Source organism: Grammomys surdaster, unplaced genomic scaffold (genome assembly GCF_004785775.1).
Source record: "Grammomys surdaster isolate TR1022 unplaced genomic scaffold, NIH_TR_1.0 274, whole genome shotgun sequence".
NCBI classification, from domain to species: Eukaryota; Metazoa; Chordata; class Mammalia; order Rodentia; family Muridae; genus Grammomys; species Grammomys surdaster.
The window spans coordinates 232,375-256,823 of record NW_021604715.1 but is presented as its reverse complement, the minus strand read 5'-3'; the positions used below and the strand labels follow the sequence as shown (position 1 = coordinate 256,823).

The 24,449-nt window shown below is 40.5% G+C and overlaps 1 protein-coding gene across 1 annotated transcript; it reads left to right on the top strand.

Moving 5' to 3' along the window:
* Positions 1–9,948: 9,948 nt before the first annotated feature.
* Positions 9,949–22,442, top strand: Mmgt1 (membrane magnesium transporter 1). Its single transcript, XM_028776926.1, has 4 exons — positions 9,949–10,162; positions 12,520–12,572; positions 16,791–16,894; positions 18,662–22,442. Exons 1-4 carry the CDS (start codon positions 10,084–10,086, stop codon positions 18,819–18,821), a joined length of 396 nt encoding a protein of 131 aa, XP_028632759.1. The 5' UTR covers positions 9,949–10,083; the 3' UTR covers positions 18,822–22,442.
* The last annotated feature ends 2,007 nt before the right edge of the window (positions 22,443–24,449 follow it).

Genomic DNA, 24,449 nt, shown 5'->3' with positions numbered 1-24,449 from the left:
TGTGTGTGTGTGTACACTCGCACAGTTGTGCAGGCAGTTCCTTTCATAGCAACCTTATTGTCCTATATGCACATGTGTGCATGTGTACACATGTGCGCACACACACATACACACCATGAATCATGTAGCCTGAAGGAACTGACACTTCGCTTCCTTCTTACTGTTCAAACCCATTACTCCCACACCCTTCATGGGAAGCTCTGTCGCCTTCTCTTTTCCTTATTTTCGACACCTAACCACTTCCTGGTCACTCCTACACATTGAGAGTACTTGAGAGTCTGGTTCACAGGCTTCCTCTCTTCTTCTCAGCCCTGTCACCACCCTGAAGAGACTTCAATAATCAGATAAACAACTCCAAATTCTAGCTTTGCTTCTGTTTTCACTGGGAAATTGAAAGCATTCTGGGAAAATTCTGCCCTCCAATTTATTCAACGGCACATTCATGCCTTCCCACCCACCCCCACTTCAGCTTCATGTCAAAGGTGTTTCCTCCTCCTTTCAGAAACAGAGTCCTCAATCTAGCTCACCCCATGTCTTCCTTTCTGCCTCTTCCAGAGGCAACTCTAACCATCATCCACCATCCTCTCCATCACGTTCCGCGATCCCTTTTCTGTCCCCTGCTACTCTGTCAACATGCTCAGGAGGTCTCTTCTGATAACCAGCCCTCCCTTCAAGCTCCTCATCGCTATTGCACTGTTCTGCCTCTTGCTCGAGAGATAAGCTTTTCAAGTGCATTTCTATCTTTTCTATGAGCACATCCCCTAGTGTGGGTATTATCAAAAATCAGACTCCGGCCAAAGGGCCAAAGAAAACCTATCATCTGCTTTTTTTTTAATTTAAAGCTAAAGATGATTTTGAGATTTTAAAATAATAATGATAAAAACCCAAAAGGGGTTTGTGATGTGACGGTCGCCTCACGTGAAATCAAACTTTAAGTATCCATCCAAGTTAGAGTGTTGGGAAAAGTGGTGCCATTTGTTTGCTCACCGTTTATGGCTGGTTTTCTGTAACTAGGGCAGAATTGGGTAATTTTGAAAGAAGCCTTGGGGCCTGCAAAGCCTAAGGTATTTATGTGACCCTTTCTTGGAAGACTGTGACCTCTGCCTTAGTCCCTGTCACTCATTCCCCAGCCTTCTATGAGACAGCACTTTTGAAGCTCTACTCTGCTTTTCTATGTCCACCCTTGCTCCAGATCCTTCAGCGCCCCCCATTCAGTTCAGCCCCTCAACATGGAGCACAATGCAGGGAGCACCATGGCACCAGGCTGCTGCTTCTTACAATCTGTCCTCCTCTGAGATATTTACCTCAGATATTCTGAAACACAAAACTGAATCTTATAGTTCTGTAAATGGTCCAAATGTATCTCCCACTTGTTTTTCCTTGTGTTTCTCCTGCGCGGATAGGCCTACAACCCTTCCAAAATTAACTTCTACTTGGTTGACAAAACTCAAACTAAAAATCACTGAACTCCCAGGATGTCCTCAGACTCAGTTGGAGGCTCCTGTTCCTAAGGACTCTGACCTCCCTGGGCAAATCTCTATCCCAGCTCTCTGCATACATTATCTTATTCATTTTCTAAGATCATGACCACCTCCAAAGCAGAAGTTAGATATTACTTTGTCTTTTACCAACAGCACCTAGTATAAAACTTAACCAAAGTAAGTACTCTGGGGTAAGCGGGATGACTCAGTGGGTAAAGATATATGCCAATAAGCCTGATTCACATGGTGCAAGAACAAAACTGACTCCTGGCCGGGCAGTGGTGGCGCACGCCTTTAATCCCAGCACTTGGGAGGCAGAGGCAGGTGGATTTCTGAGTTCGAGGCCAGCCTGGTCTACAGAGTGAGTTCCAGGACAGCCAGGACTACACAGAGAAACCCTGTCTCGAAAAACAAACAAACAAACAAAAAAAAAAAAAAACTGACTCCTGCAAGTTTTGTCGTGTGGTCTCCACAAATGCACCACGGATTGTATGTACACACACACACACACACACACACACACACACACACACGAAAATGCAAAAAAAGTATTCAACACTGTATACCATATCACCGCACCAATAAATGTCCCTCGAATTTCATTGAGTACAATGGCAATCTCCATGTCTGCAAGTGGCATTGAATTTCTATGGGAACATAGACTCAACTGAAGGATAAAGTGAAAGAGGACTTTGCAATGCCAGGTATATAGTAAGTACTCAGTAAATACTTGATAACTGAAAAACCCAGATAAGTTTAGTCTAGTGCTCAGCACAATCTTTAGTTCACTGGAAGTACCTGATAAACAGTTAGTAACTAACTCATGGACTGGGAGAAATGAAAGTTTGCTTGAGGTCAGGTTACAGAAAATCTACAATGCAAGTGAAATGTTTAACTCTTTCATTTTCCCATTCAAAAAAATCTCCCCAGTTTAGGTTTGGCAGCAGAAAGGGGAATAAATGTCATGCAGAGAGATGAGTATTGGGTGGGAGGAGGGCAGCCAGGACTTTAGAAAAGCAGTTTCTCATGGCCGACACACAACCTGTGATCCCAGCACATAGAAGACTGAGGTAGGTAGGTAGGAGCAACAAGATTTTGAAGCCAGTCTGGGTTACACAGTGAGATTCTGTGCCTTTTCAATATTAGTTACTCTTCTGTCACCGTGACAGAACATCACTTAAGAAAGACAGACTTTGTTTTGGCTTATAGCTCCAGAGGGCTAACAGCCCGTCATGGTGGAGAGCCATAGCAGCAAGCAGCAGGCATGGCAGCAGGAGCAGGGGGCCGGGAGCTCACATCTTTCAAAGGCAAGCAGAAGCAGAGAGAGCATATTGGGAGTATGGTGAGACTAGAGAATCTCAAGACCTGCCCCCAAGACATACTTTTCTCTCCAAGGCTGACTCACCTAAACCACTCCAAACAGCATCCCCAACTTGGAACCAAGTATTCAGATATTCAAATCCATGGAGAACATTTCTCATTCACAGAACCACACTCTCCTACCAAAAAATGAATAAATAAATGATGGACAATTAACAGAAGTAGTATTAAAATGTAATAGGGTCTTAATGTATTGGGTATGATAGGAATGAAAGAATAAATGTGGCAAAGCGATACAAAATCCAATGCAGATGCCTAAGGATGCACTCAGGGGGAGAACACTTAATCCACAAGCGTAAGGCCCTGGCTTCAGTCCCTAGCACTGCCAGAAAGAAAAAAAGGACACTGAAAAAGGACTCTCAGATTCAATCTTGCATAACTGGAAAACGTAGCAGTAATAGTAGGAAGTCAAAAGGTTGTACTTGACTATGGACAGGGTGGAAGAAAGAAACTAGTGCGAATCCAGGCATGGTGACACATGACTGTAATCTGAGCATTCAGAAGGCTGGGGCAGAAAAACTGGCATGAGTCTGAAGCTAGCCTGGGTTACATAACAAGTGCCAGACCAGCCAAGGATAAATGACAAGAAGGCCCTGTCTCAAAAAGGAGACTGGTGGGCAATCCACATGCAGACATTGTAGGAGACAGTTAGAAATGTAGCATGACAGTTCAGGAGTGACATCAGAGCCAGCACTAGAGTTGGGAGCACTATGTTCAGTATTGAAGTTGTGGGATATCCTGACTTTTCCCAAGAAGAGAGCAAATCATGAGCTCAGTCCTGAAGCAAGAAAAAAGTAAATGCCTATATCCCAACAGAGCACAGAGAGGTCCCAGCTACTAACTTGGAACCAGCATAAACACGGAAAAGATTTCACACAATTGATTTCCTCACATCATTGTTCAATGTGCTGGGAGGGGAAAAGCAAATAAGATTTTCTTTTTCAGATTTTTTGAGGTGTATGTTTGTATTACCCTCATACTAAAGCCCTAAGAGATATTGTCATGCTAAAAATAACCACAGAACAATTAAAATAATCAATGGGTCAGTACTCAAAAGACAGAAGCAGGCAGATCTAGACCAGACAGAGCTATACAGTAAGACCCTGTCTCAAAAACAAAATCAAAAAACAAAACAATAACAGAGAACAAACAGTTGTTGGTGGTGTACACCTCAGGAGGCAGAGGCAGATGGATCTCTGTGAGTTTGAGGCCAGCCTGGTCTACAGACTGAGTTCCAGGACAGCCAGGGCTATACAGAGAAATCACGTCTTGAAAAGAAAAAAAAAATCAAAGGGAAGAATCAAATGATGTTTTAGGAAAAATTAATAGGCTAGGGAATCTCTTTAGTTTATAAAACTACAAGCATCAATAACAGAGGCTAAGAAGATGGCTCAGTGGGTGAAACACTTGCTGAACAAGCAAGAGCTAAGTGTGGATCCCCAGGACACATATACCAGATTTGATAGCACACATCTGTAATCCCAGTATTCTTACAGAAAGATGAGAGGCAGAGATGGAAGACTCCCTGTAAGCTCATGGGTTAACTAGTCTGACATACACAGCAAGCAAGAAGATCCTGTATCAAACAAGGTAGAGAGTGAGGACCAACTCCTGGGGTGGTCCTTTGACCTGTACCAGCTGTACTTATACACATGAACACACACACACCGGGGCAGGGGGAGAGGGAGAGAGGGAGATTAAAATAATAATGGGGACTTGGAGATGGTTAAGAAAGGTAAAGCATTTACTTTATAATCATGAGGATGTGAGTTCGAGACCCAGAACTCACATAAAGATGGAAGGAGAGAACAAACTCACAACCTTGTGCTCTGATCGCCCCATCTGGGTCATAGCACACATGTACGAGTCTCCCCCAACACCATACATACACAATAACAGTAAAGGAACATAAAAAAAACTGAGAGCTGGAGATATGGCTTCGTAGTCAATAGCATGTGTAGCAGGGACGGCAGGGCCGCCTCTATGCAAACGCTGGGGACAGCACAGTCACAAAAGTAGCTCCTGCAGGAGGACCTAATTGAGGACTGCTAGTGACACCAGCATTCCTGCAAGCGGACCTAATTGAGGACTGTCTGAGAGACCAAGGATGCTGGTGCAAACAATGCCAGCCAATCAGGAACTGCTGTGTAGAAGCGATGCTTTCTTGGGACCAACGGGAGCGCGGGTGGACTGTAGCGCCTGGAGTCTTTGTCGATGACTCTGCACCAAGTCACCCGCAGCCCCCAAGGGCAGGTAGGGTCGAGCAGAGAGCTGTTCAGGGTACAGGCAATATCTATGTACTGTTCTGTCCAAGAAGCAGAGTTCAATTCCCAGAACCACATCAGGCAGCTAGCTCACAACCAATTGTAACTCCCTCTCTAAGGGGTGACACTGTACATCTTTCTGGTCTCCGTAGTGACCTGTACTCGTGTGCATAATACCCATATACAGATACACTCACCACACACACACACACACACACACACACACACAATTTTAAAAATAAATATTTTTAAATAATAAAAACATGTATCGAGTGCTTAGAATGTGTGAGATTACTCAAACGCCTCAAAGAAAGGATGTCACTCAATCCTGACAGCTATGGTTCTCAAGTTACAGGTGAGGACATGGAAGCACAGAGAGGACATGAGTGACTCCTATCTATCAGATGGTCAGAAGGAAAATCCAGCGTCCAAACCTTATGCCAGTCCACAGTACATGCTCTAGAAAACTACTGTAGTAGAGGTAATCCAGCAAAGAATTCTCAAAGCGATGAATCATGTAAACATAATCATATTCAGACTGGAGTCTCCAAAAGCCAAGGTACTACTTAGATCTTGTGAGATACATGTTTTGGTGTGTCTCCTTTGAATTTTGGTGTGTACTCCTTCCAAGTACACACTATGGCTGTGCAAAGAAAATAAATGGATGCAGTGTCAATTTTGAAAATGTTAGTTTCCTATGGAGGGCTTCAAACCAGAGACCTGGACTCCAGTTCTGGGAGCTAGGGAGCCAACTGGGGCCCCCAGAAGCTGTTCGTAAAGAGGCCTAGGCTCTGATAAGGGTTATACATCTGCCTAGCTAAAGGGGAAAATGTGTCCAAGGGATTCTACTTTGTCCTGATTTGTAGTTCCTTAAAAAAAAAAAATGTGTGACTGCTTCTCTGGCAGATTACTTATGTGTCTTCAGGGAACCTGGACAAGCACTTTGTGCATGATGGATGTGTTTAGGGAAAGCCTATATGAATCTGGGGAAGATCTGCCTGTCTGAATGATTCAGTTTCTGCTCTTTTATTGATCTGGTTCCTTACCTGAGAAAGACCTATGCAATTCCCTGTTTGCTGATAAATCCATAAAGGGAGGAGGGAGGGAGGAAGCAAAGGAGGGAGGGAGAACAGACAGAGAGAGAGAGAGAGGGAGGGCAAGCAACCAGGTTAGTTTGCCTAGTAATTAATAGCATTCTAGAATTTGTTACCCAGAGATATATTTCTTAATATAAATACCTTAAAGAAAGTTTTTAAATTTAATTCAGTGTGTGTGTGTGTGTGTGTGTGTGTGTGTGTGTGTGTTTGCACATGAACTCATGCTCAACTATTAGGAAGTCATTCTCTCCCCTACCACCATGTGGGGTCTGTGGGTTGAACTGAGGTCATTAGGTTTGGCAGCAGACATTCTTACCTGCTAATCTATCTCATAAGCCCTTTTAGTACATACTATATATTCTTCTTATAGATATCTGTAATAGGAACATATTTACAGGGAAAGTGAATTTTCCAACCTGGTCAGAGTATGCCAGAGAAAGGAGAAACTTTATATGAGAGCTTGAAATCTGTAAAAGGGACATACAAAGATAATTTAAGAACTTGGCTGGCATGAAAAAGAGGTCCATTGCTGGGACACTTTCTTTAGTCAAAAGATTAACCTGGGAAACGTTTCTCTCTAAATACCGTAGCTATCATTATTCCCACCTCTGTACCATTGATCCATGGCACATGTGGACAGTGTTTTATTTTTTGCAGGGATAGGTAGTTAAGGCATTTCTGTGGTCACACAGGAATTTAAATACTGGGTCCCAGGCAGTTTGAGTTTTGTTCTAAGAACTCAGGTGCTCTTGGTAGTCACACCTTGTACTCTGGGACTAACCCCAACTGCTGAACCATGTTGGAATACATCCTAGTTACCTGTTTGTAGGATTCATTTCTCAAGAACTATTTAAGACCACCTTGATCTCCCTTCAAGTTGGAATCTATAGACAATTGAGATGTCATTCCACGGGCATGGTGGTACACACATATCTGTAGTCCTATAGTTTCTGGAGAGGGTAAGGCAGAAGGACCACTCGAGCCCAAGTATTTGAAGCCAGCTTGGGCACCGTGACAAGACCCTGTTTCCAAGCAAACCCCATGAACTCGATTTAACAGTTTGTGACTAGAAAACGTAAACCTAGGCTAGTTTTTGGTACTTGATACATTGATAAAGGTCAAAAAGAGGGCGGATGCATGAAAGAGAGTGAGATGCAGAGATGCAAATGTATCTTAAGTGAATAGAGAAAGCAAAGCTGCTTTTCTGGAACTGAGTCACTTCTCTGAAGCCTAGGAAAATGCATTGGTGGCTTATACAAATACCAGATTTCTTAGTGGGTGTATTTCTCCATAACCCACCACCCTCTCTCTTAAAGAAGTAACCCAGAACTTTCAGAAAACTCTTAGCTGTTCATGGTGTTACATGCCAAGTGTCCCAGCACTGGGTGGGAGGATAAAGCACAAAAATTTCAATTATGATTCCGAGGTCTGCAGAGACTACAGGGTGAGAGTCAGTCTCTTTCTCTTCTCTTCTGCTCTCCTCCCCTCTGCACCTGCCACCTCTCTCTCAAAACCCTCTAACCTTTTAGTAATCATTTTCTGCTTCAGATAACTTGCTATTAGATCATGTGGAAAAGTTGTTATTAGGTCTAGTGGAAAAGTTTTATTTCCATTTCAATATGAGCATCATCTAAGCTAAACAAAATTTTGATGTTTTTAAATTTTTTTATTGGTTGTTTTATTTATTTAGATTTCAAATGCTACCCCCTCCCAGTTTTTCCTCCACAAACACCCTATCCCCTCCCCTGTATCCTCTTCTTCTATGAGGGTGCACCCCCCACCCGCTCACCCACTCTAGCATTCCCCTACACTGGGGCAATGAGCCTCCACAGGTCCAAGGGCCTCCCCCCCCCCATTGATGCCCAACAAGTCCATCCTCTGCTACATATGCAGCTGGAGCCATGAGTCCCTCCATTGATGGGGGGTCTGGTTGGTTGATATTGTCATCCTATGGAGTTGCAAACCCTTCAGCTCCTTCAGCCCTTCCTCTAACTCCTCCATTGGGGTCCTCACGCTCAGACCAATGATTTTTAAAACTATGTTTTCTATATTGCAACATCTCAAGTATTTTCCTGCTAACTAAATAGTGATCAATTGGCTTGTTCTAATTGTGAAGTTCATTGGTAGTTTCCTTTTGTAAGGAATACATGATACTGCACTTGCTATTGATCAAGCACTGTTTGATATTGATATTGAGGGCCCAGAGAACAGTAATGATTATGACTTAATGTGATGGGGTCCAGTTTTTCCAAGTTGAAGAAACTCAAGTATATCAAAAGACCACAGGGATTTTTAAAATCCAACTCAAAATACTAGACAGAATCTCTGTAAAGATCTTTTCAGTGATAAAATCACTCTGTGTTCTTTGCTGTCATTGATTCATCCCTCATTCAACACGTATGTTTTCAATGCCTGCTATTTGACAGTCAATGTTCTATTTAGAAAGAAAGCTGCCTTCTTGAAGCGCCCATTCCAGAGTGGGAAGAGAGGCAGCAAGCAATAGCAACCCAACAAACATAAGAAGTAAATAACATAGTTTATAAGGTGATATAAAATCAGAGTAGAATAAGTAGATCGCAAGTGAGAATGCTTCAAATTTAAAAGGCATAGTAAGAACCAGCAGCACTGACCAGGTACTGGTGAGTCAACTTATTCAGATGACACAGTTCTTTGCAGATTGGTGGGAAAGAATGGCAATCATGCTTTCCATTTGTGATATGCAGTTTACAAAGCTGTGCCACTTAGCCAGGGGCACTGAAATCACTTATATAGAGTTGAGAGTGAGAGTTACATTTGGCCATAAAAATGTCATGCCCACAGGGTCTACTCACACACAACTTAGTATTCAGCAGTGGGTAGCTAGGAATGCTGATCTGGAGCTAAGGAGTTATGGTATTTGAGGTAAAGTTGTTTATTTGGAATCACTGTAATAAGTAAGCTGGTCTGAAGTGGAAACGAACTAATGAACTTGTCAACAGAGAGTAGAGCGAAAAGAGATCAAGGAAACATCTCACTTCTGAATGCCTACATTTTAGGAGATGAAGATAAAAATGGAGAAAGGTTACATTTGTATGCTGATCAGACTATGCTTTAAACATCCTCTTATTCTCTTATTTCTTAATACATGCTAGCTTTCTTCATGACAAATCAGTCCTGCTGTGCTACACTCTCTTTTGTGTGGATCTTGCTCATAGAAACGTAAAGTAGAAAGATGAGAAGTTGAACTAATGCCAGCAAGCCAAGCGTTCAGGGATCCAACACCCCCCAAGTTATTACTCGCTACACTTTATTTCCTCACGTTAATGCCCTTGCAAGCTGCCTCAGTATCAGTTTTCTGAGGCCAGAGGCATAGGAAAGACTTACTGGAAGGAAAAGACTCTGTTCAAAGGAAAACTAAATCAACTAACCAATTAACAAATACCAAGTATCAGGCCTTTGAATTCTACACCTACAGTCTTTTACCAACGCCACCAGCCCTGCCTTCTTCTCCTCCCAGGCTTTTCCGTAAGTCCCGCCCCTTCTCCAAATCCGGCGCTTATTTGAGGACAATCTACCTCGTCTCCCCATTGGTCTCGCTTGGCCTGTTTTTTCACGCCCCCAACTCAGCTCCGCCTCTCTCAGGGAAGCGTCACTGCGCAGACGCGGAGGAGGCTTCAGGCCCTTTTTCCGTGTCGCTTTGGCCTTCCCGGCATTCCTTTTTCCGCGTTCTCACCGGTCTCTGGGTCTGGCAGCAACCGGCATTTCGCGCCTAGGGCTTTGGTGACGTCATGTTTCTGCGACGCGTGGACGCCCGCCGGTGAAAGAAGGAGTACCTCAGCCGCCCTTCGTCTCCTTTTGTTGGGCTGCCGCTCCTTCTGAATCATGGCGCCATCACTGTGGAAGGGGCTTGTAGGTGTTGGGCTCTTTGCCCTAGCCCACGCTGCCTTTTCAGCTGCGCAGCGTAAGTACCCGAGGGACGGGCTGCTCGCGTGAGGGACACCAGGGACTGTGTGGAGGCGCTCCCCTAAGGGACGGTTGGACTGGGTGCCGGAGAGCCGTTTTGAGACATTTTAGGTCGGGGTGGCTAAGTAAAGCAGTGCCGAGTCCTCAACGGAAGGCTTGAAATAGGAGGGTTGTGGAACGCTTAGATTTCAGGACGGTTAGAAGAGGTTGCTGATGTTTGATAAAGAATTCAGAACAGAAGTCTGTCCAGAACTCAAGACACGAGATGTCAGACTCAGCGTAAGGCAGCTCAGACAAAGTGTGAAATTGAGAACTTTGAATGTATGTGGCATCGTGACTGCTAGATACTCTAGCTGTCCAGGCAGAGACTGAGAAGTTAAGTGACCGATTGCCTCAGGGAGGCACTGTGACACGGGGAAAGAGCAGTGGACTGGTTTAAAAGGTTGGTTGTTAAAATTTTGCTTAACTGTTAAGTCTCTGTGACCTTGGGCAAAAAATAACGGTGCTTCGTGGTAGGTTTTTGTTTGTTTGTTTGTTTTTTGTTTTTCTCAGATCAACAATTGAAGTTGCTTCTGCTTTTAGGTGCTAGAGGTTCCATGATTCCTTAAGGGAATTCTTAGAGGAGTGGAAAAACTAACGGGCCAACAAATAATTACAGTCAGATAATATAGATATGCGAAAGGGATGTGTATGTATATGTTTAAATGTTCATGAGGAGTTGTAATTTGGTGGGACCCTGGGAAAAGTGCCTTAGAGCCTTGCTGTTTATAGTGTGGTCAATAGAGCAGCATCCTGGACATCACCTGGGAGCTTGTTAGTGTCTACTCAGGCTCCATCTCAGAACTATTGAATCGGAATATTCGTTTTAATAAATCCCTGGGTGATTTATAAGCACACTAGTTTGTGAAGCACTGTCCTGGAGGAGAGTAGGATACACTGGAGTACTGGTTATTTTTGAAGTGAGCGTTGACTCTATTGTATAGTCACAGAGCAAGGAAGACCCTTCCTTGAACTCCAACAGCCTTATTTCTCCAATGAAGACATGCCTAGCTGAAGCTAGTGTTAAAGAGCCAGAGTAGACTTCATTCAAACAAGAAAGCTAGCTAGAAGTGTGTCATTAGAAGGTTAATCTAAACAACATTTCATATTGGGTTGATTTTGCTTTTGCCCCTGTACTTATAGGCTCTGTAAATTCAAATACACTCTGCCTGCATACATACTTTTTTTTAACAGAGTCATAACACATGTACACAAAATGATTTGGACATTTTTAAGTCTGGAGTACATTATGAAGTAGGAATTGTCCTATTTAATCTAGAAGTAGATTGTCCTACTTCATCTAGAATAATTGTCCTACTTGATATAGACGAAAGATTTTGGATTTCTGTAATTTTCAAGTGATAAGACTGCCTTGTGGACTGCAGCAAGACCTCTGTACTGCTCATGCTGGCAAAAGACTGCCATTTACTTTTACTGCTAGTTGTGTCATGGGAAATTGCAGCAGCAGATAGCATCCTATGGGGTTGGAGCATGCTCGTCTCTGCCATAGTGACCTTTGATATAGCAGAGCATTGATCATGCACTAAATAAACCCTCTTCACCTTTCACGTTCCCATTTGCCACAGAGGAAGCTCGGCCAGTGCAGCCGTTCTGGAGTTCTTTGAGACTAAGAAATAACTCTGCTCACTTTCACGTGGTAACATTCTGCAATGGAAATACGTGCTAGGGTTGCTGAGGATGTCTTGAAGGAGGTACAGTAAATTATAGTAAACAGAAAAGCTGGTGCTATCTATGACCAGTTGGGGTTACCAGTTTCTAAATCCTGATCCCAGCCTTCAATCTCTTGCTGCCTCCAGAAGTGAAGGCAGCACCAGAATTAAGCAGTAGCAAGGACAGAAATTGATGTCCTGGAACTACAGTTACACCACTGCACTGAAGAGGAACATTTCCATACCAGTTTTCACTGTGACCTCACTATGCAGTGGCAGGGTCATTCAGCATCGAAAATGTTTGTAGTCCCATTGATTGTTAAACAGTTATGACTTCTTTGACCACTTAGTGAAAGAAACAGTTTCAGAATTCAAGAGTTTCTATACTAATGAAAAATTATGCTTAGTTCTTTCAGTTTCATATTTGCCATCTTGTCACTCACTTTAGGTGATAAGACAGGCCATGACAAGCATAATCTAATTCATAAAGATAAGGCTGACTACATTAGAAGAGGTTTTTGAGGAATCTGGGATCATTACTTTATGTGGTATATAAGTCATCCACTTCTTTGGTCTATTGATTTTCTTGCATTTTAAGAAAAGAAAGTGGGCTATAATTTCCTAATGGTGTGCTTCTGCTTTATAGATCGTTCTTATATGCGACTAACAGAAAAGGAAGATGAATCACTACCAATAGATGTAAGTTGGTCATTTGTATTCCATTAAGTACACACTTAAAATCAGTCACTTTGCTTGTGACAATTTTTATTTTATCTTATTTTATTATTCTTTTATAATTTTCAAGCATAGTATGGCATTTGTTACCTGCTTCTTTTTTTTTTTGAATTAGGGTCTCAATTCTAATTGGCTTGGATCTTGCTATATAGACCAGTCTGGTCTCAAACTCACAGAGATCTATCTGCCAGCTTCTTCTTCTGCCTCTGCCATTGCCTCCTGAATACTAGGATTAAAGCCCTGTGTTACCTTGCCTAGCTGTTATCTGCTCTTATCACTGTAAAATCTAAAGATTTTGAAATCTTTTAAAAAGTTCTTTTTGATCAGACATGGTGGCTCAAACCTATAAGCACAGCACTTGGGAGATTGAGGCACGAAGATTGTTGTAACAGAGTTTGAAGTCAACCTGGACTACAGAGTAAGACCTTTGTCATAAAAACAAAAATTAAAGAAGGACATGGGGGTGTCTTTCTAGAAATTTCTGTATTGACAGTATAAAATGGCCTTTAAAATTGTTATTTGGCTCAAGTTTTTATAAAAATTCCTTTTTTAATATTTTTTATGTGTATACACACAGCACAAGTATGTAGGTCACTTATGTGACAGTGTAACAGCAGGAGTCAGTTTTCTTCCACCATGTGGATCCCAGGGAAAAAAAAATCTCAGGTCATCAGGCTTGATGGCAAGCATCCTCACCTGATCAGTCATTTCACTGGCCCAACAATTCTTTTGAAAATGAAATTTAAGAACAAGTAATGCTGACACTACATTATTTACAGACAGGAATGGATGATGCAAGTGAAAGAAGGTGGCTTTGAACCTGAATTAATACCTATTCCCCACTTGACTGTTTTACTAATTTACTGTTATTAGATTTAAACTTAACAAAATTGTGAGGTTTTTTGTAACAAAATTAAACAATAGGTGTGAAAATATAAACTAATCATTCAAAATTAAGACAGTGGAAGCAACAAAACTGATTCCTGGCAACTTCACATTTACTCTTAATAGTTTAAAGGACATCAGTGTTTAGGCTTTTAAAATGTATATACAGTGTTGTCTTGGTACATGTACTTTATTTTACCTAATTGAGACAGCTTTTGGAGGCTGATGGAATGTCTCAATGGGTAAAGACATTTGCTGAAAAGCCTGATAATTTGAATTTGATCCCTGGAACCCCCATGGTAGGAGAGATCCAACTTGTGCAAGATGTCTCAGATTTGAACCCTTCCTTATGCTGTGGCACTTATGCTGCCCCACCTATAAATAGGAAACAAATGACAGGTGAAAACCAGATCCTTTAAAAAGGCATTATGCATGTGTATGTGTAGTTTAAAAATTGCTTTTGAAATTAAAATAGAATTATATCATTTTTCCCTTTCCTCCTTCCCAGTGCTTCCCATGCACACACCCCTTGCTCTCTCACTCAACTTCATGGCCTCTATTTCTTTAATTATTATATACATACACATATATGTATATATTCCTAAATATAAATACAACCTGTTCAGTTCTTATAATGTTACTTGTATGCGTATGATTTCAGAGATAACCATGGGGCCTTAGCCCTAGACAAACACAGCCAACTAAGGAATGCTGAGAGCAGGGAGACATAGTCCCCAGGGAAGAGCTCCCAGATTTGCTATCCAATACTAAGTGTGTATTTAGTTTCGTAGTTAGCTAATGTTGTTTTTGTTTTGTTTGTTGAGACAAGTCTATGTGGCCTAGGTTAGCAGTGAAATCCTGTGGGCCAAGTCTGGCCTTAAAAGTCTTGATTCTGCTGCCTTCATCTCCTGTGTGGTGAGATTACAGGCATATGCCAATACACCCACTTCAGAGTTCCCTTTTCATGGACATGGTCTTTCTGGAACATATTTTGATGACAATTCATTGGTTTTCCACATTCTTACTAACATTGTGTTCTATGAAGGACAACCTCTGTGGGACTAGGGATGTAACTCAGTACAATGTTTGCTCCTCTATACCCAATAAATTGGGTATAGAGTGGAACACATCTATAATCTTAGCACCTGGGATGTAGAAAAGAAAGCTCAAAAAATAAGGTTTTCCTCAGCAACATTGAACTGAATCCCTGTCTTAAAAACAACAACAAAACAAAACAATCTCTTTGGAATATTAGTGGTAATGTAAAGTGACATTTCAGATGTCATTAGTTTTTTAACTTAGACAGTGATAGCTTGTGGCTAGTTTTGTCTGTTTAAAGATGCAGTACATGTGGCTGTTAACTCATGCTCTTTTCACCTGCTCTTTTTGGGAGCTATACATAAAACATACAGTCACTTGTATCTATTTAAAATAAAATTCATGTGATCATAATTCAGAAAATAGGCTCATAATCCTGTGTTGATTAATTTCAAACATTCAGATTGTTGCTTGCACAACCTGTTTAGAAAGTACTTTGGTGTTATGTAATACATTGAACACATATATACTCTGTACTCAGAGTTTCCATTGCTGTGTACCAGGAAACATGTAGGAATATTTATGTTGGCCTTGTAAAAATGACAGGAACCACCCCACATCCCCAGTGATAATGCAGTAAATTGTGGTGTTTTCATATGGTTGGTACTAAGCACAGTGAAAAGAAATAGACAACTGCTGCAGGGATGAAGTTCACAATGTTGAGGGAATACAGCTAGACTCAAAAGGATGTATTTGAGTGCATTTAAATTAGAGTCTCAATGAGTAAAAGTAAATGATAATGTGTTTTGTACATTCCTAAACTGTTCAGAAGCAGAAGGAAAACTGTCAGAAAGAACAAGGAATGGATTAGTGCGCAGCTAGGTATAGTAGTAAACTTTGAGAAGGAAGGTTCTGGCAAGCCATGTTTGGTGGCATGTACCTATAATTGCTATACCTGGAGAGGCTGATGCAGGATAGTTATGAGTTTAATGCCAACTCGACTCTGTTTCAAATGAGACAGGAGGAAAGACTGGCAGTTTAGCTGGTCAGTGTGTATCTGATACCTTTCTATTGCTTTTCTTTATATTGTGATCAGAAGCTCTGTGCCGTCTCTGAGACTAAACAGTAACAAAAAAGAGTTTGAATTGCTCTTGGAAGCAGACAGTTTGGTACTTGAATTCTGAGTGGCTTAGTACCATGCAGTACTTGGTGATTTTGCTTCTGTGAACATGTTGCTAAGTTCACTTCCTTAATATCAGAAGTGTTATTGTACTTAAGAGATTTTATTGTGTCTTGAGTGCAAACCATTTCAAGTAAGAACTGACTCCTTGATGAGTGGCTCTGAGGGATGCTTGTTACAAGTCACCCAGGGAGCTTCTTTGAGTTGGGAGATTTTTTAATTACTCCCTCTATACCAATGGTTAGTGTGGAACCCTTTAAATTATTTACATTATCTTGCTTTAATATCGATAGGTCACATACGTCTAGAAAATCATCAGTATTTAAAATGATTATTCCAGCTTGGTGGAATGTAAATGTTAAAAGGATTGAATTTCCTCCATGTCTCCTTTCTCGTCTTTTATTTTATTAATTTCACTCTTTTCTTTCTTCTGGTTAACTTGGCCTGAAGGTGTGCCAATCTTGTTAATGTTTTCAAAGAACCAACTCTTTGTTTCACTGATTATTTATATTTTGTTTTTTATTTCACTGATTTTAGCCATGATTAATGGGATCTCTATATCATACCCCTTCCACAAGGCTCAAAGGCCATCATGAAAGATGAAGCAGAAAGACCGTAGGAGTTGGAAGTAAGGGAGGATCAGATGGAAACAGTGTCTTCTGGACATGACAGGAGCACTGCCCTCATAGCAGCTGTGGCCACCTGCACAGCATCAAGCCAGTCAACAGTTAAGCATGGAGTGGGAAGGGTCCATGAGTCCCTACTCCTAGTTGACATACCTATGGACAGTTAGTGACTTCTGGTGGAGGGAGGGACAATTTTCCTTAAAGGTTGACTCTTGGGGTTATTAAGCAGTAATTTAATATAGAAGAGATACAAACTTGGGGGTCAAAGAAACAGAGACAGATGTAGGTGGAATAAATGGAAGGCATATCATCAAAATACATTGTATGAAATTCTCAAAAACTATTAAAGAATATTCATCTAAAAAAAAAAGTTGCCCAGAGGGGGAAAGCGGATTGTCAGTTTTCCAGTAGCAATCATATGCTATATGTTAATCTGCATCTTTATACTCACAGATAGTTCTTCAGACACTTCTGGCCTTTGCAGTTACCTGTTATGGCATAGTTCATATCGCAGGGGAGTTCAAAGACATGGATGCCACTTCAGAATTAAAGAATAAGTAAGTCCCTTTTCAGAAGCATTTAATTTCAAAGATTTTTTTCTATGTATGTGATTGACAGTCTGGTTTGAGCTACATAAAAGTTGGTTTCATTTTTGCCTTATGGTTATGTAGTTTGTAGGGGTAATGAGGGAAAAATATTAGGTCATTGTTTGGTGTTATACGACAAGCAGAAATTGAAAGCCAGGTATGGTGGCATGCGCCTGTAAGCCCAGAACTCTTGAGAAGTGAGAAGCAGAAGGATTGAGAGTTTCAAGGCAGTCTGAACTCTATGGGGAGACCCTGCTTCAAAAGAAAACAATAAAAAAATAAAATAAAATAAAAAGGGGGCCAGTAAAAATAAGGTATTAAATTGTGGTTCCTGCTAGTGGCCTAAAAGTATTGGTTGGTTAGAATGTGATAGGTGGATGAAAATAGGTATATAGAGAGACAATAGCTTAGAAACATTGACTAGCTTCCTCCCCTGCTTTTCCTTTCCATGCACTCCCTTCCTCCCTTCTCCCTCCCACCCCCCAAGGCTTTTATGTTCTTGTCCCAGCTTATTCTTTTGAAAAATAACTTATTTTTCTGTTTCCTCTGTCATTTAAACTTAATCTTGACTTGAGTCCTGCCCTCAGCCCTATTTCTGCGCGTGGATTAAATAATACTGTTGTTCTGCATATTTCTCTTGTTTTTTGTTTGCTTTCTTGCCCATATTTTTACTTTGGTTTCTTTAACTCCATTTCTGGACTTTCCCAACCTTCCTTATCTAGAAACAATAATCCCTTACAATATTTTCTTTGAAGTATTCACAGGCAGCATCTATATACTGGAGAAAGTCCCTCCCCCTCCATTACTTCATGATTTCTATCTATTTTAAGATTATTTTGTATTTATGTATACATGGCTGCATGAGTTTATGTGCACTCTGCACGCAGGTGCCTGTGGAGGCCAGAGGGAATTGGATTCCCCTGGAATTGGAGGTGGAGGTGCTTATGAGCCACCCACCCAGCATGGATGCTGAGAACTAAACCCTGTTCTCTGCAGGAGCAGTACACATTCTTAATCCTTGAGCTACCTCTCAAATCCATTTGGAGATATGCTTGAATGGTTAACTGGGGCTAACTTTGAGATTTGGTCTTTTTTTCCATAAAGAGAAGATTCTCTTGTTCTAACACTTTTTTAATTTTTAATTTTTTAAATTAATTAAATTAGTGTTTAAAAAAACACTAATATCTCAAGATGTTTATGGACTTTTCTAGAGGATACAAATCTCACTGCAAGAGTCTGAAGGATCTCAGGCAAGGAGCCAAACCAAATGGTATCAAGTAGGGGGCAGCAAAGTTTGGCCAACAGTACATACAGAAGGCCAAATGGGATTTTTCATTGTACTTGAAAAACACATCCGTGAAATCTCTTATGGCTTGAAATATCTATAGCTTAAGGCCAAACGAGAATAATCAGAGGTGCAGTCTGTGTGCTGGCATAGAAAGGTGGTTTATCATAAGCTGCTGTTAAGTTTACAGAGGTGATTGAAGCTCATCTAGTGTGTGTTGTTATTGCTAGACATCCCAGGAGGAATGACTAAAGAAAAGAAAGTGTGAGAACTTTATGGTCATTTCCAGGTTTTCTACATTATCTGTATAGAAAAAATATGTAGTACAGTGATTACCATTTGTAGTCTAATGTAACTCACAACAAATTCATAATTCATTAGAGGCCTGCTTACTTTCCAGATGGGCTTTTATAAAGGTTTATCTAAAAACTGGTGTTCTTTTTTCTTTTAAGGACATTTGATACCTTAAGGAATCACCCATCTTTTTATGTGTTTAACCATCGTGGTCGAGTGCTGTTCCGGCCTTCAGATGCAACAACTTCTTCAAACCTAGATGCATTGTCCTCTAACACATCGTTGAAGTTACGAAAGTTTGACTCACTGCGCCGTTAAGCTTTTTACAGATAAAATAACAGGACAGACACAGCATTGAGTATTGGAGTTTGGGGTGTAAAACACTCCCCCCCAACATCAGTATTTATATTGCTATTTCAGAGCTAGTTAAAATAATCTATGGCCCTTGTTTATACATTATTGATCCGATCAAATGGTGTATGAGTTATCTGTGAAATGAGTCTTTGAACTTTCGTATAGAGGTTTTTTGTTGATTTGAAACAATTCCCATGTTTTATAAAAGTCACTGTTTCAAATATAATTCCCTAAAAAATGTTGGGATTTTTGTGATTATTTATTTTCGTAGATTTCTTTTCTTTTGCACTACAGTTTTTAGGAATCCTGGAAATACCATGTAACACCTGCATTTTTGCAGCACAAGAGTCAAATGGTCTTTAGTTCTTATCAGACCAACTTCTTTAAGAAGACCAAAATGGTGACTTTACCGTTTTTCTTGGGTCCCCTAAAAAGTGACTCTGCTTTTACAGATACTTGCCAATTTTTACTTTATTAATGGTTTCTCTCTGGACCCCACTCACTGATACTGTCTAACATCAGCTGTCTTGTTTCATCATTTCTAAGATTCTGTGTGCAGTGAGCAATTTTTGTGTCAGAAATTCTATCATAACATATTTAACAAGTTCATCTTGCTGTAAAACTACTCATGTTCTTTTGTTGTAAAATTTTCACTGATTGTACAATGTAAGACTAGTTGAAAGAAAGTAGACCAAAAAGACAATTTGTGACTTCATTATCTTGCGTAGGTAGAATAGTATTGATTGAGGAAAACTGACTGTCATTAGCCAGTCTCTCTCATTCTGTTGGTTTATGTCGTACTGAACTAGTGAATTAGTGAAGTAAAGGAAACAGCTCATTTTATCTAAAGGCACATGCAAAGAAACTGGGCCAAATATGTTCTAAATATTTGGAGTTCATCTATTTAAATTCTCTTAGAAAATTAAGGTCATTTAAGAAGTTGTTTTGCAGCTTCTGACTGAGAGCTGGCCTGGAGTTTTCCATCTCTGCGGTGCTGAAGGTGAGGATAAGGATGGCATTGAATGTTTTTCAGAAACAGTAGTTTTACTCTAAGAAAATTGGAGTAGCTTTTTCAGCTAGAAAACTCAGAAGCTCAACATTACTTTAGAGATTATTGCTTTCCACAAGCATGAACACATTACTTGTGTTAAACTATATAGGTGTAAAGGGAATAACTGTAGCTTTTGATAGGAAACCCGCCTGATGCTTTTTGTTTGTTTCAGGCAGAGTCTTCATATCAAGATGCTCTTTTACTTGGTAGCATTTTTTGATTAGGAATGAACCTCAGCCTTTCTGCCCACTCATACACAGCCTCAAAGGACAAGGTTATTTTGTCATTTCTTTGTTGGTTTCGGTTTTTGTTTGTAAACAGGATTCCGTATAACCTGAGCTAGCCTCAAACTTACTATGTAGCTGAGGATGATCCTCATGACTCTACTGCATCAGTGCTAAGATTATAGGTGCTGCCACTACACTTGGGGTTTGGGGTCCTGGGGACTGAACCCAGGGCCTCATGCATGCTAGGCAAGCACTGGACCAGCTGAACTACATCCCAGGCCCTTGACGTCGAGTTGTGATTCTTGAGCTCTTGTTTTGCTAGCTAAGTCTATGGAGCACCGACTCTGTTCTCTAATGAGGACAGACTCAGAAATCTGCTGATTACCTACAATAATTTAGAAATAGGCTAAAAGGGTAAAGCCAAGCCAGGTGTGGTGGCATGTGCTTGTAATCCTAGCACTTACAAGGCTGAAACAGGATCACAAGTTTAGGGCAAATCTGGGCTATCTTAATGAATCCCTATCTTAACCCCAACCCCCCAAAAAATCGAATCCAAGGACTAATGTGATAGTTAAATCAAAATGGCATGCACGAAGCATGCTGTACACTAGGCTTTTCTGCCATCTTCCTCGACTATTACTTGACTGAAGAGCCTCTTGTTTTCTTCTCTTTGGAGACTGTTTTCCCTTCTTAATGTGTTTTCATAACAATGTTACTGAGAATCTCTGTGTTTTGTACTTCCATTCTTTAAAGGGTGTATAGTTGCCAGATGTGGCTCACACCTACAATACTAACACTCAGGAGGCCAAGGCAGGAAAGTTGTCACACAAGTTCAAGACCAGAATTAGATACACAGTGAGACCTTATCTTTAAAGAAGTTATACAAATTTTAAAGGGTAACTTTAAATATACTCACAAAATTATGCAACCACTTGATAAATCCAGGCCATTTCACTCCCCTCCAGAAAGTCCTATATTCTTTACTAGTCACCTCTGATTTCTTCCCAGTGTGTCCCACCTAGGTCCTAGGAAACCAATGGTTTATTATATGCAGAATCTGATCATTTACTATAAATGAATTAATACAAGATTTAGTCATTTGCAACCAGTTTCCTAAGTATGATTTCCTATGTGGGATGAATGCTCATTCTGAGAACTCAGAGCCCAGTACAGTGAGAGGAAGTGGCTGGGGTTGTAAATCTGGTAGAAAGCTTGCCTAGCACGTGCAAGACCCTAGGCTCATCCACAGTATCACAGAGAAAAAGCTAGTTGCTAAATCCATGAATCTAAAGAGGGAAAGCCAGATACCTGACAGACTCTAGAGTTAATCTTATTAAATAGAATAGTTTCCCCCCTAGCCAAAATATCCATTCTATACCACTGCTTCTAACTTCCATTCTAGTTACCTCCACCCTCGCTTTGGTTTTGTCAAGACAGGGTTTCTCTGTGTAGCCCTGGCTGTCTTGGAATGCACTTTGTCGACCAGGCTAGACTTCAACTCACAGAGATCCACCTGCCTCTGCCTTCCAAGTTTTGGGATTAAAGGCATGCGCCACCAGTACCTGGCCCGTTCTAGTGTCTACAGTGGATATTAAAATCTATTCTTGTCTACTCAGCCAAGAAAATCCTGCTTAAAATAATGCTACATCATTTGGCAGATAACTGACACGGTAAATTTAGATGTGTCCACCTTTGGACAGCTTGTATACCTCAAACCAGGTAATACTCCCATTTTTTAAATCGACTTCATTGAATTTCTGCTACCTTCTTGAAATATGGTACTATTAAGACTAAATCAGACTTGGGTGCATCGTAACAGTGCTAAGTGTGTTCAGTAGAATTTTATTTACAATACTGTGTGATAGTCCACTACTGCCTAGGGTAGTTGAAAACCAGTGATCTGATCTAGTGCTAGGTAAGCCTATAACTGACATGATTTCAGTGACACTCAAAAATAGGAGACATACTCATCAAAGTTCTCCAGAATGCAGGAACACACTTCATAACCAGGGAACTAGCCAAATCCTATGGGCTAATAGCTCTGCTGCAGGGACTAAAGATTGTGAATTGGTGGCAAGTATGCACACTAACTCCCTAATAATTCTTCCTAAGCACTCGTGGCATACTTTTGAGTGACATAACATAACAGCATCTTCTTGGCTGTATGTGACCAGTTTCCATGATGTATCGAATACTGTCGTTTGTTAGCCTTGATGCCTGTAACACCAATAAACCCACTGTTGGATATATTTTTTTCTCTTTAAATGACCTTGCCTTGTCCAATAAATAAGTGATTGTCTCACCTTGTGTTTGGTAGTGGGTTTTGTTCATTTGCTTTTCCTTTCAATCTTATTTCTTCAGTTTCTCTGTCCCCAGAAAAAAAATGAGCAAATTTTATGATATGTGTTATATATATGTGTGTGTGTGTGTATGTTGTATGATGATGTATTTTTTCTTGTATGATGCTGATTTTTAAATGTGTATTTTAATTGTATTTGTGAACTCTTCCTTTATTTTTTGTTTTTGAGATTATAATACAATTACATAGTTTCTCCTTTTCCTCTGCTCCCTCTAATGCCTTACATGCACCCTCCTTGCCATATTTCAAATTCATGGCCTGGCCTCTTTTTCTTTACTATTGAATATACATATTTGAGATGGTGTCTCATTTAGTCCATACTAGCCTCAAACTCCCTATATATAGTCAAGGCTGGACTTGAATTCTCAATCATCCTACATCTGCCTCCCAAGTCCTGGGGTTACAGCTGTTCACTACCACACCCACCACATATGGAAAGTCTTAATGTACTTTTGTCTTTGTACTCATAACATATACCATTTCTTAATAACCAAGTGCCCTGCCAGGTTCAGGCGTTGGTCCTTGAGCAATGGTATGTGCTCACTGCATCACAAGTACAGCACACAGTCAAAAACAACAGTGTTTAGAAAACCCCTGACTGAGCTGGGGCTGGTGCCACATACCTTTGACACTCAGCAAAGTGTGTTCTAAGCTGGCCAGGACTTGTGAGTGAGGACTTGTCAGATATCAAAGACAAAAAACAAGTACTATCAAGAAAAAAAAATGAAAAGTTTGCCTGGAAGTGGTGTCATATGCCTCTATTCCCAGCAGTTGGTAGGCAGAGGCAGCCTGATCTCTGAATTTGAGGCAAACCTGATCTACATAGCAAGGTCCAGGGTAGCCAGGGCTACACAAGAAAACTCTTGTCTTAAAAAAACAAAACAAAATCAAAAGTTTAATGAGAGTCTAAGGGCAAGTCCCATGTGTAAAATTTATCAATTACCTACAGTAATTTGAAAACACTACCAGTTTCAAAATCCATATAGGATATTTCAAAATGACCTGGTAAAGTGTTTTTTTATTTAAGAAGGAAAGGGAATATATGTACATGGGAAGAGCAAGTAATGAAAGTCATAAAATTTAGGATCACGACATATAAAATATATTGTATGAAAATAAAAAAGATTAGCCCCTGGGTAGAGAAGCCAGCTTTAATTGACACCCAACATGTACTTTATTATTTTACATTGTTTTGTGTATTAGGTATTTGCTTATTGTGGAATTGGAAAATAGACTGTGTTCTGGGGAAAAATACACGTGGTCTCTTCTCTCTCTAATATGTACATTTCCAGAGGCAACCAACTTTAATTGACACCCAACATGTACTTTATTATTTTACATTGATAGAATCAGTTTGTGCCTTTGTATGTCGTTCTTTTTGTTTCTTGTGTTTTATAAGATCTTTCAGTATCAATATCTACAGAAACATCTCTTTTGTTTTTGTTTGGTTTGGTTTTTCGAGACAGAGTTTCTCTGTAAAGCCCAGACTGTCCTGGAACTCGCTCTGTAGACCAGGCTGGCCTCAAACTCCAAAATCCACCTGCCTCTGCCTCCCAAGTGCTGGGATTAAAGGTGTGCACCACCACTGTCTGGCGAGAAACATCTCATTTCTAACAACTGATACTGCAAACATTGGTGAATTTTTAGATTGTTTCCAGTATTTTACGAAGTCACATTGGAATGAGTATACTCATGCATTTAGTGCGATTATATCCACAGGGTTAATTGCTACCAAAGAATTCCTGGCTCAATGGGTGTTTTTCAGTTTCAGTTCAGTAACTACTGCCAAGTTGACCTTCAGCCATCTCTGCCCAGCCAGCATCCTTCTACATACAATGTAACTGGAGATGAATTGGTTTGGGTTTAATCATCTGAAAGCAAATTATTAGAATTTTAACATTTTAATGCAGGAATAATGCATTGAATGGAGGAGATGGAACACTTCTTTATCTCTT

Bases quoted from the DNA above. Each gene is read 5' to 3' on its own strand.
- Mmgt1 (XM_028776926.1), top strand. From the start codon at position 10,084: ATGGCGCCATCACTGTGGAAGGGGCTTGTAGGTGTTGGGCTCTTTGCC. The intron at 10,163-12,519 runs GTAAGTACCCGA...TCTGCTTTATAG, and splicing joins TGCCTTTTCAGCTGCGCAGC to ATCGTTCTTATATGCGACTA. The intron at 12,573-16,790 runs GTAAGTTGGTCA...TTATACTCACAG, and splicing joins ATGAATCACTACCAATAGAT to ATAGTTCTTCAGACACTTCT.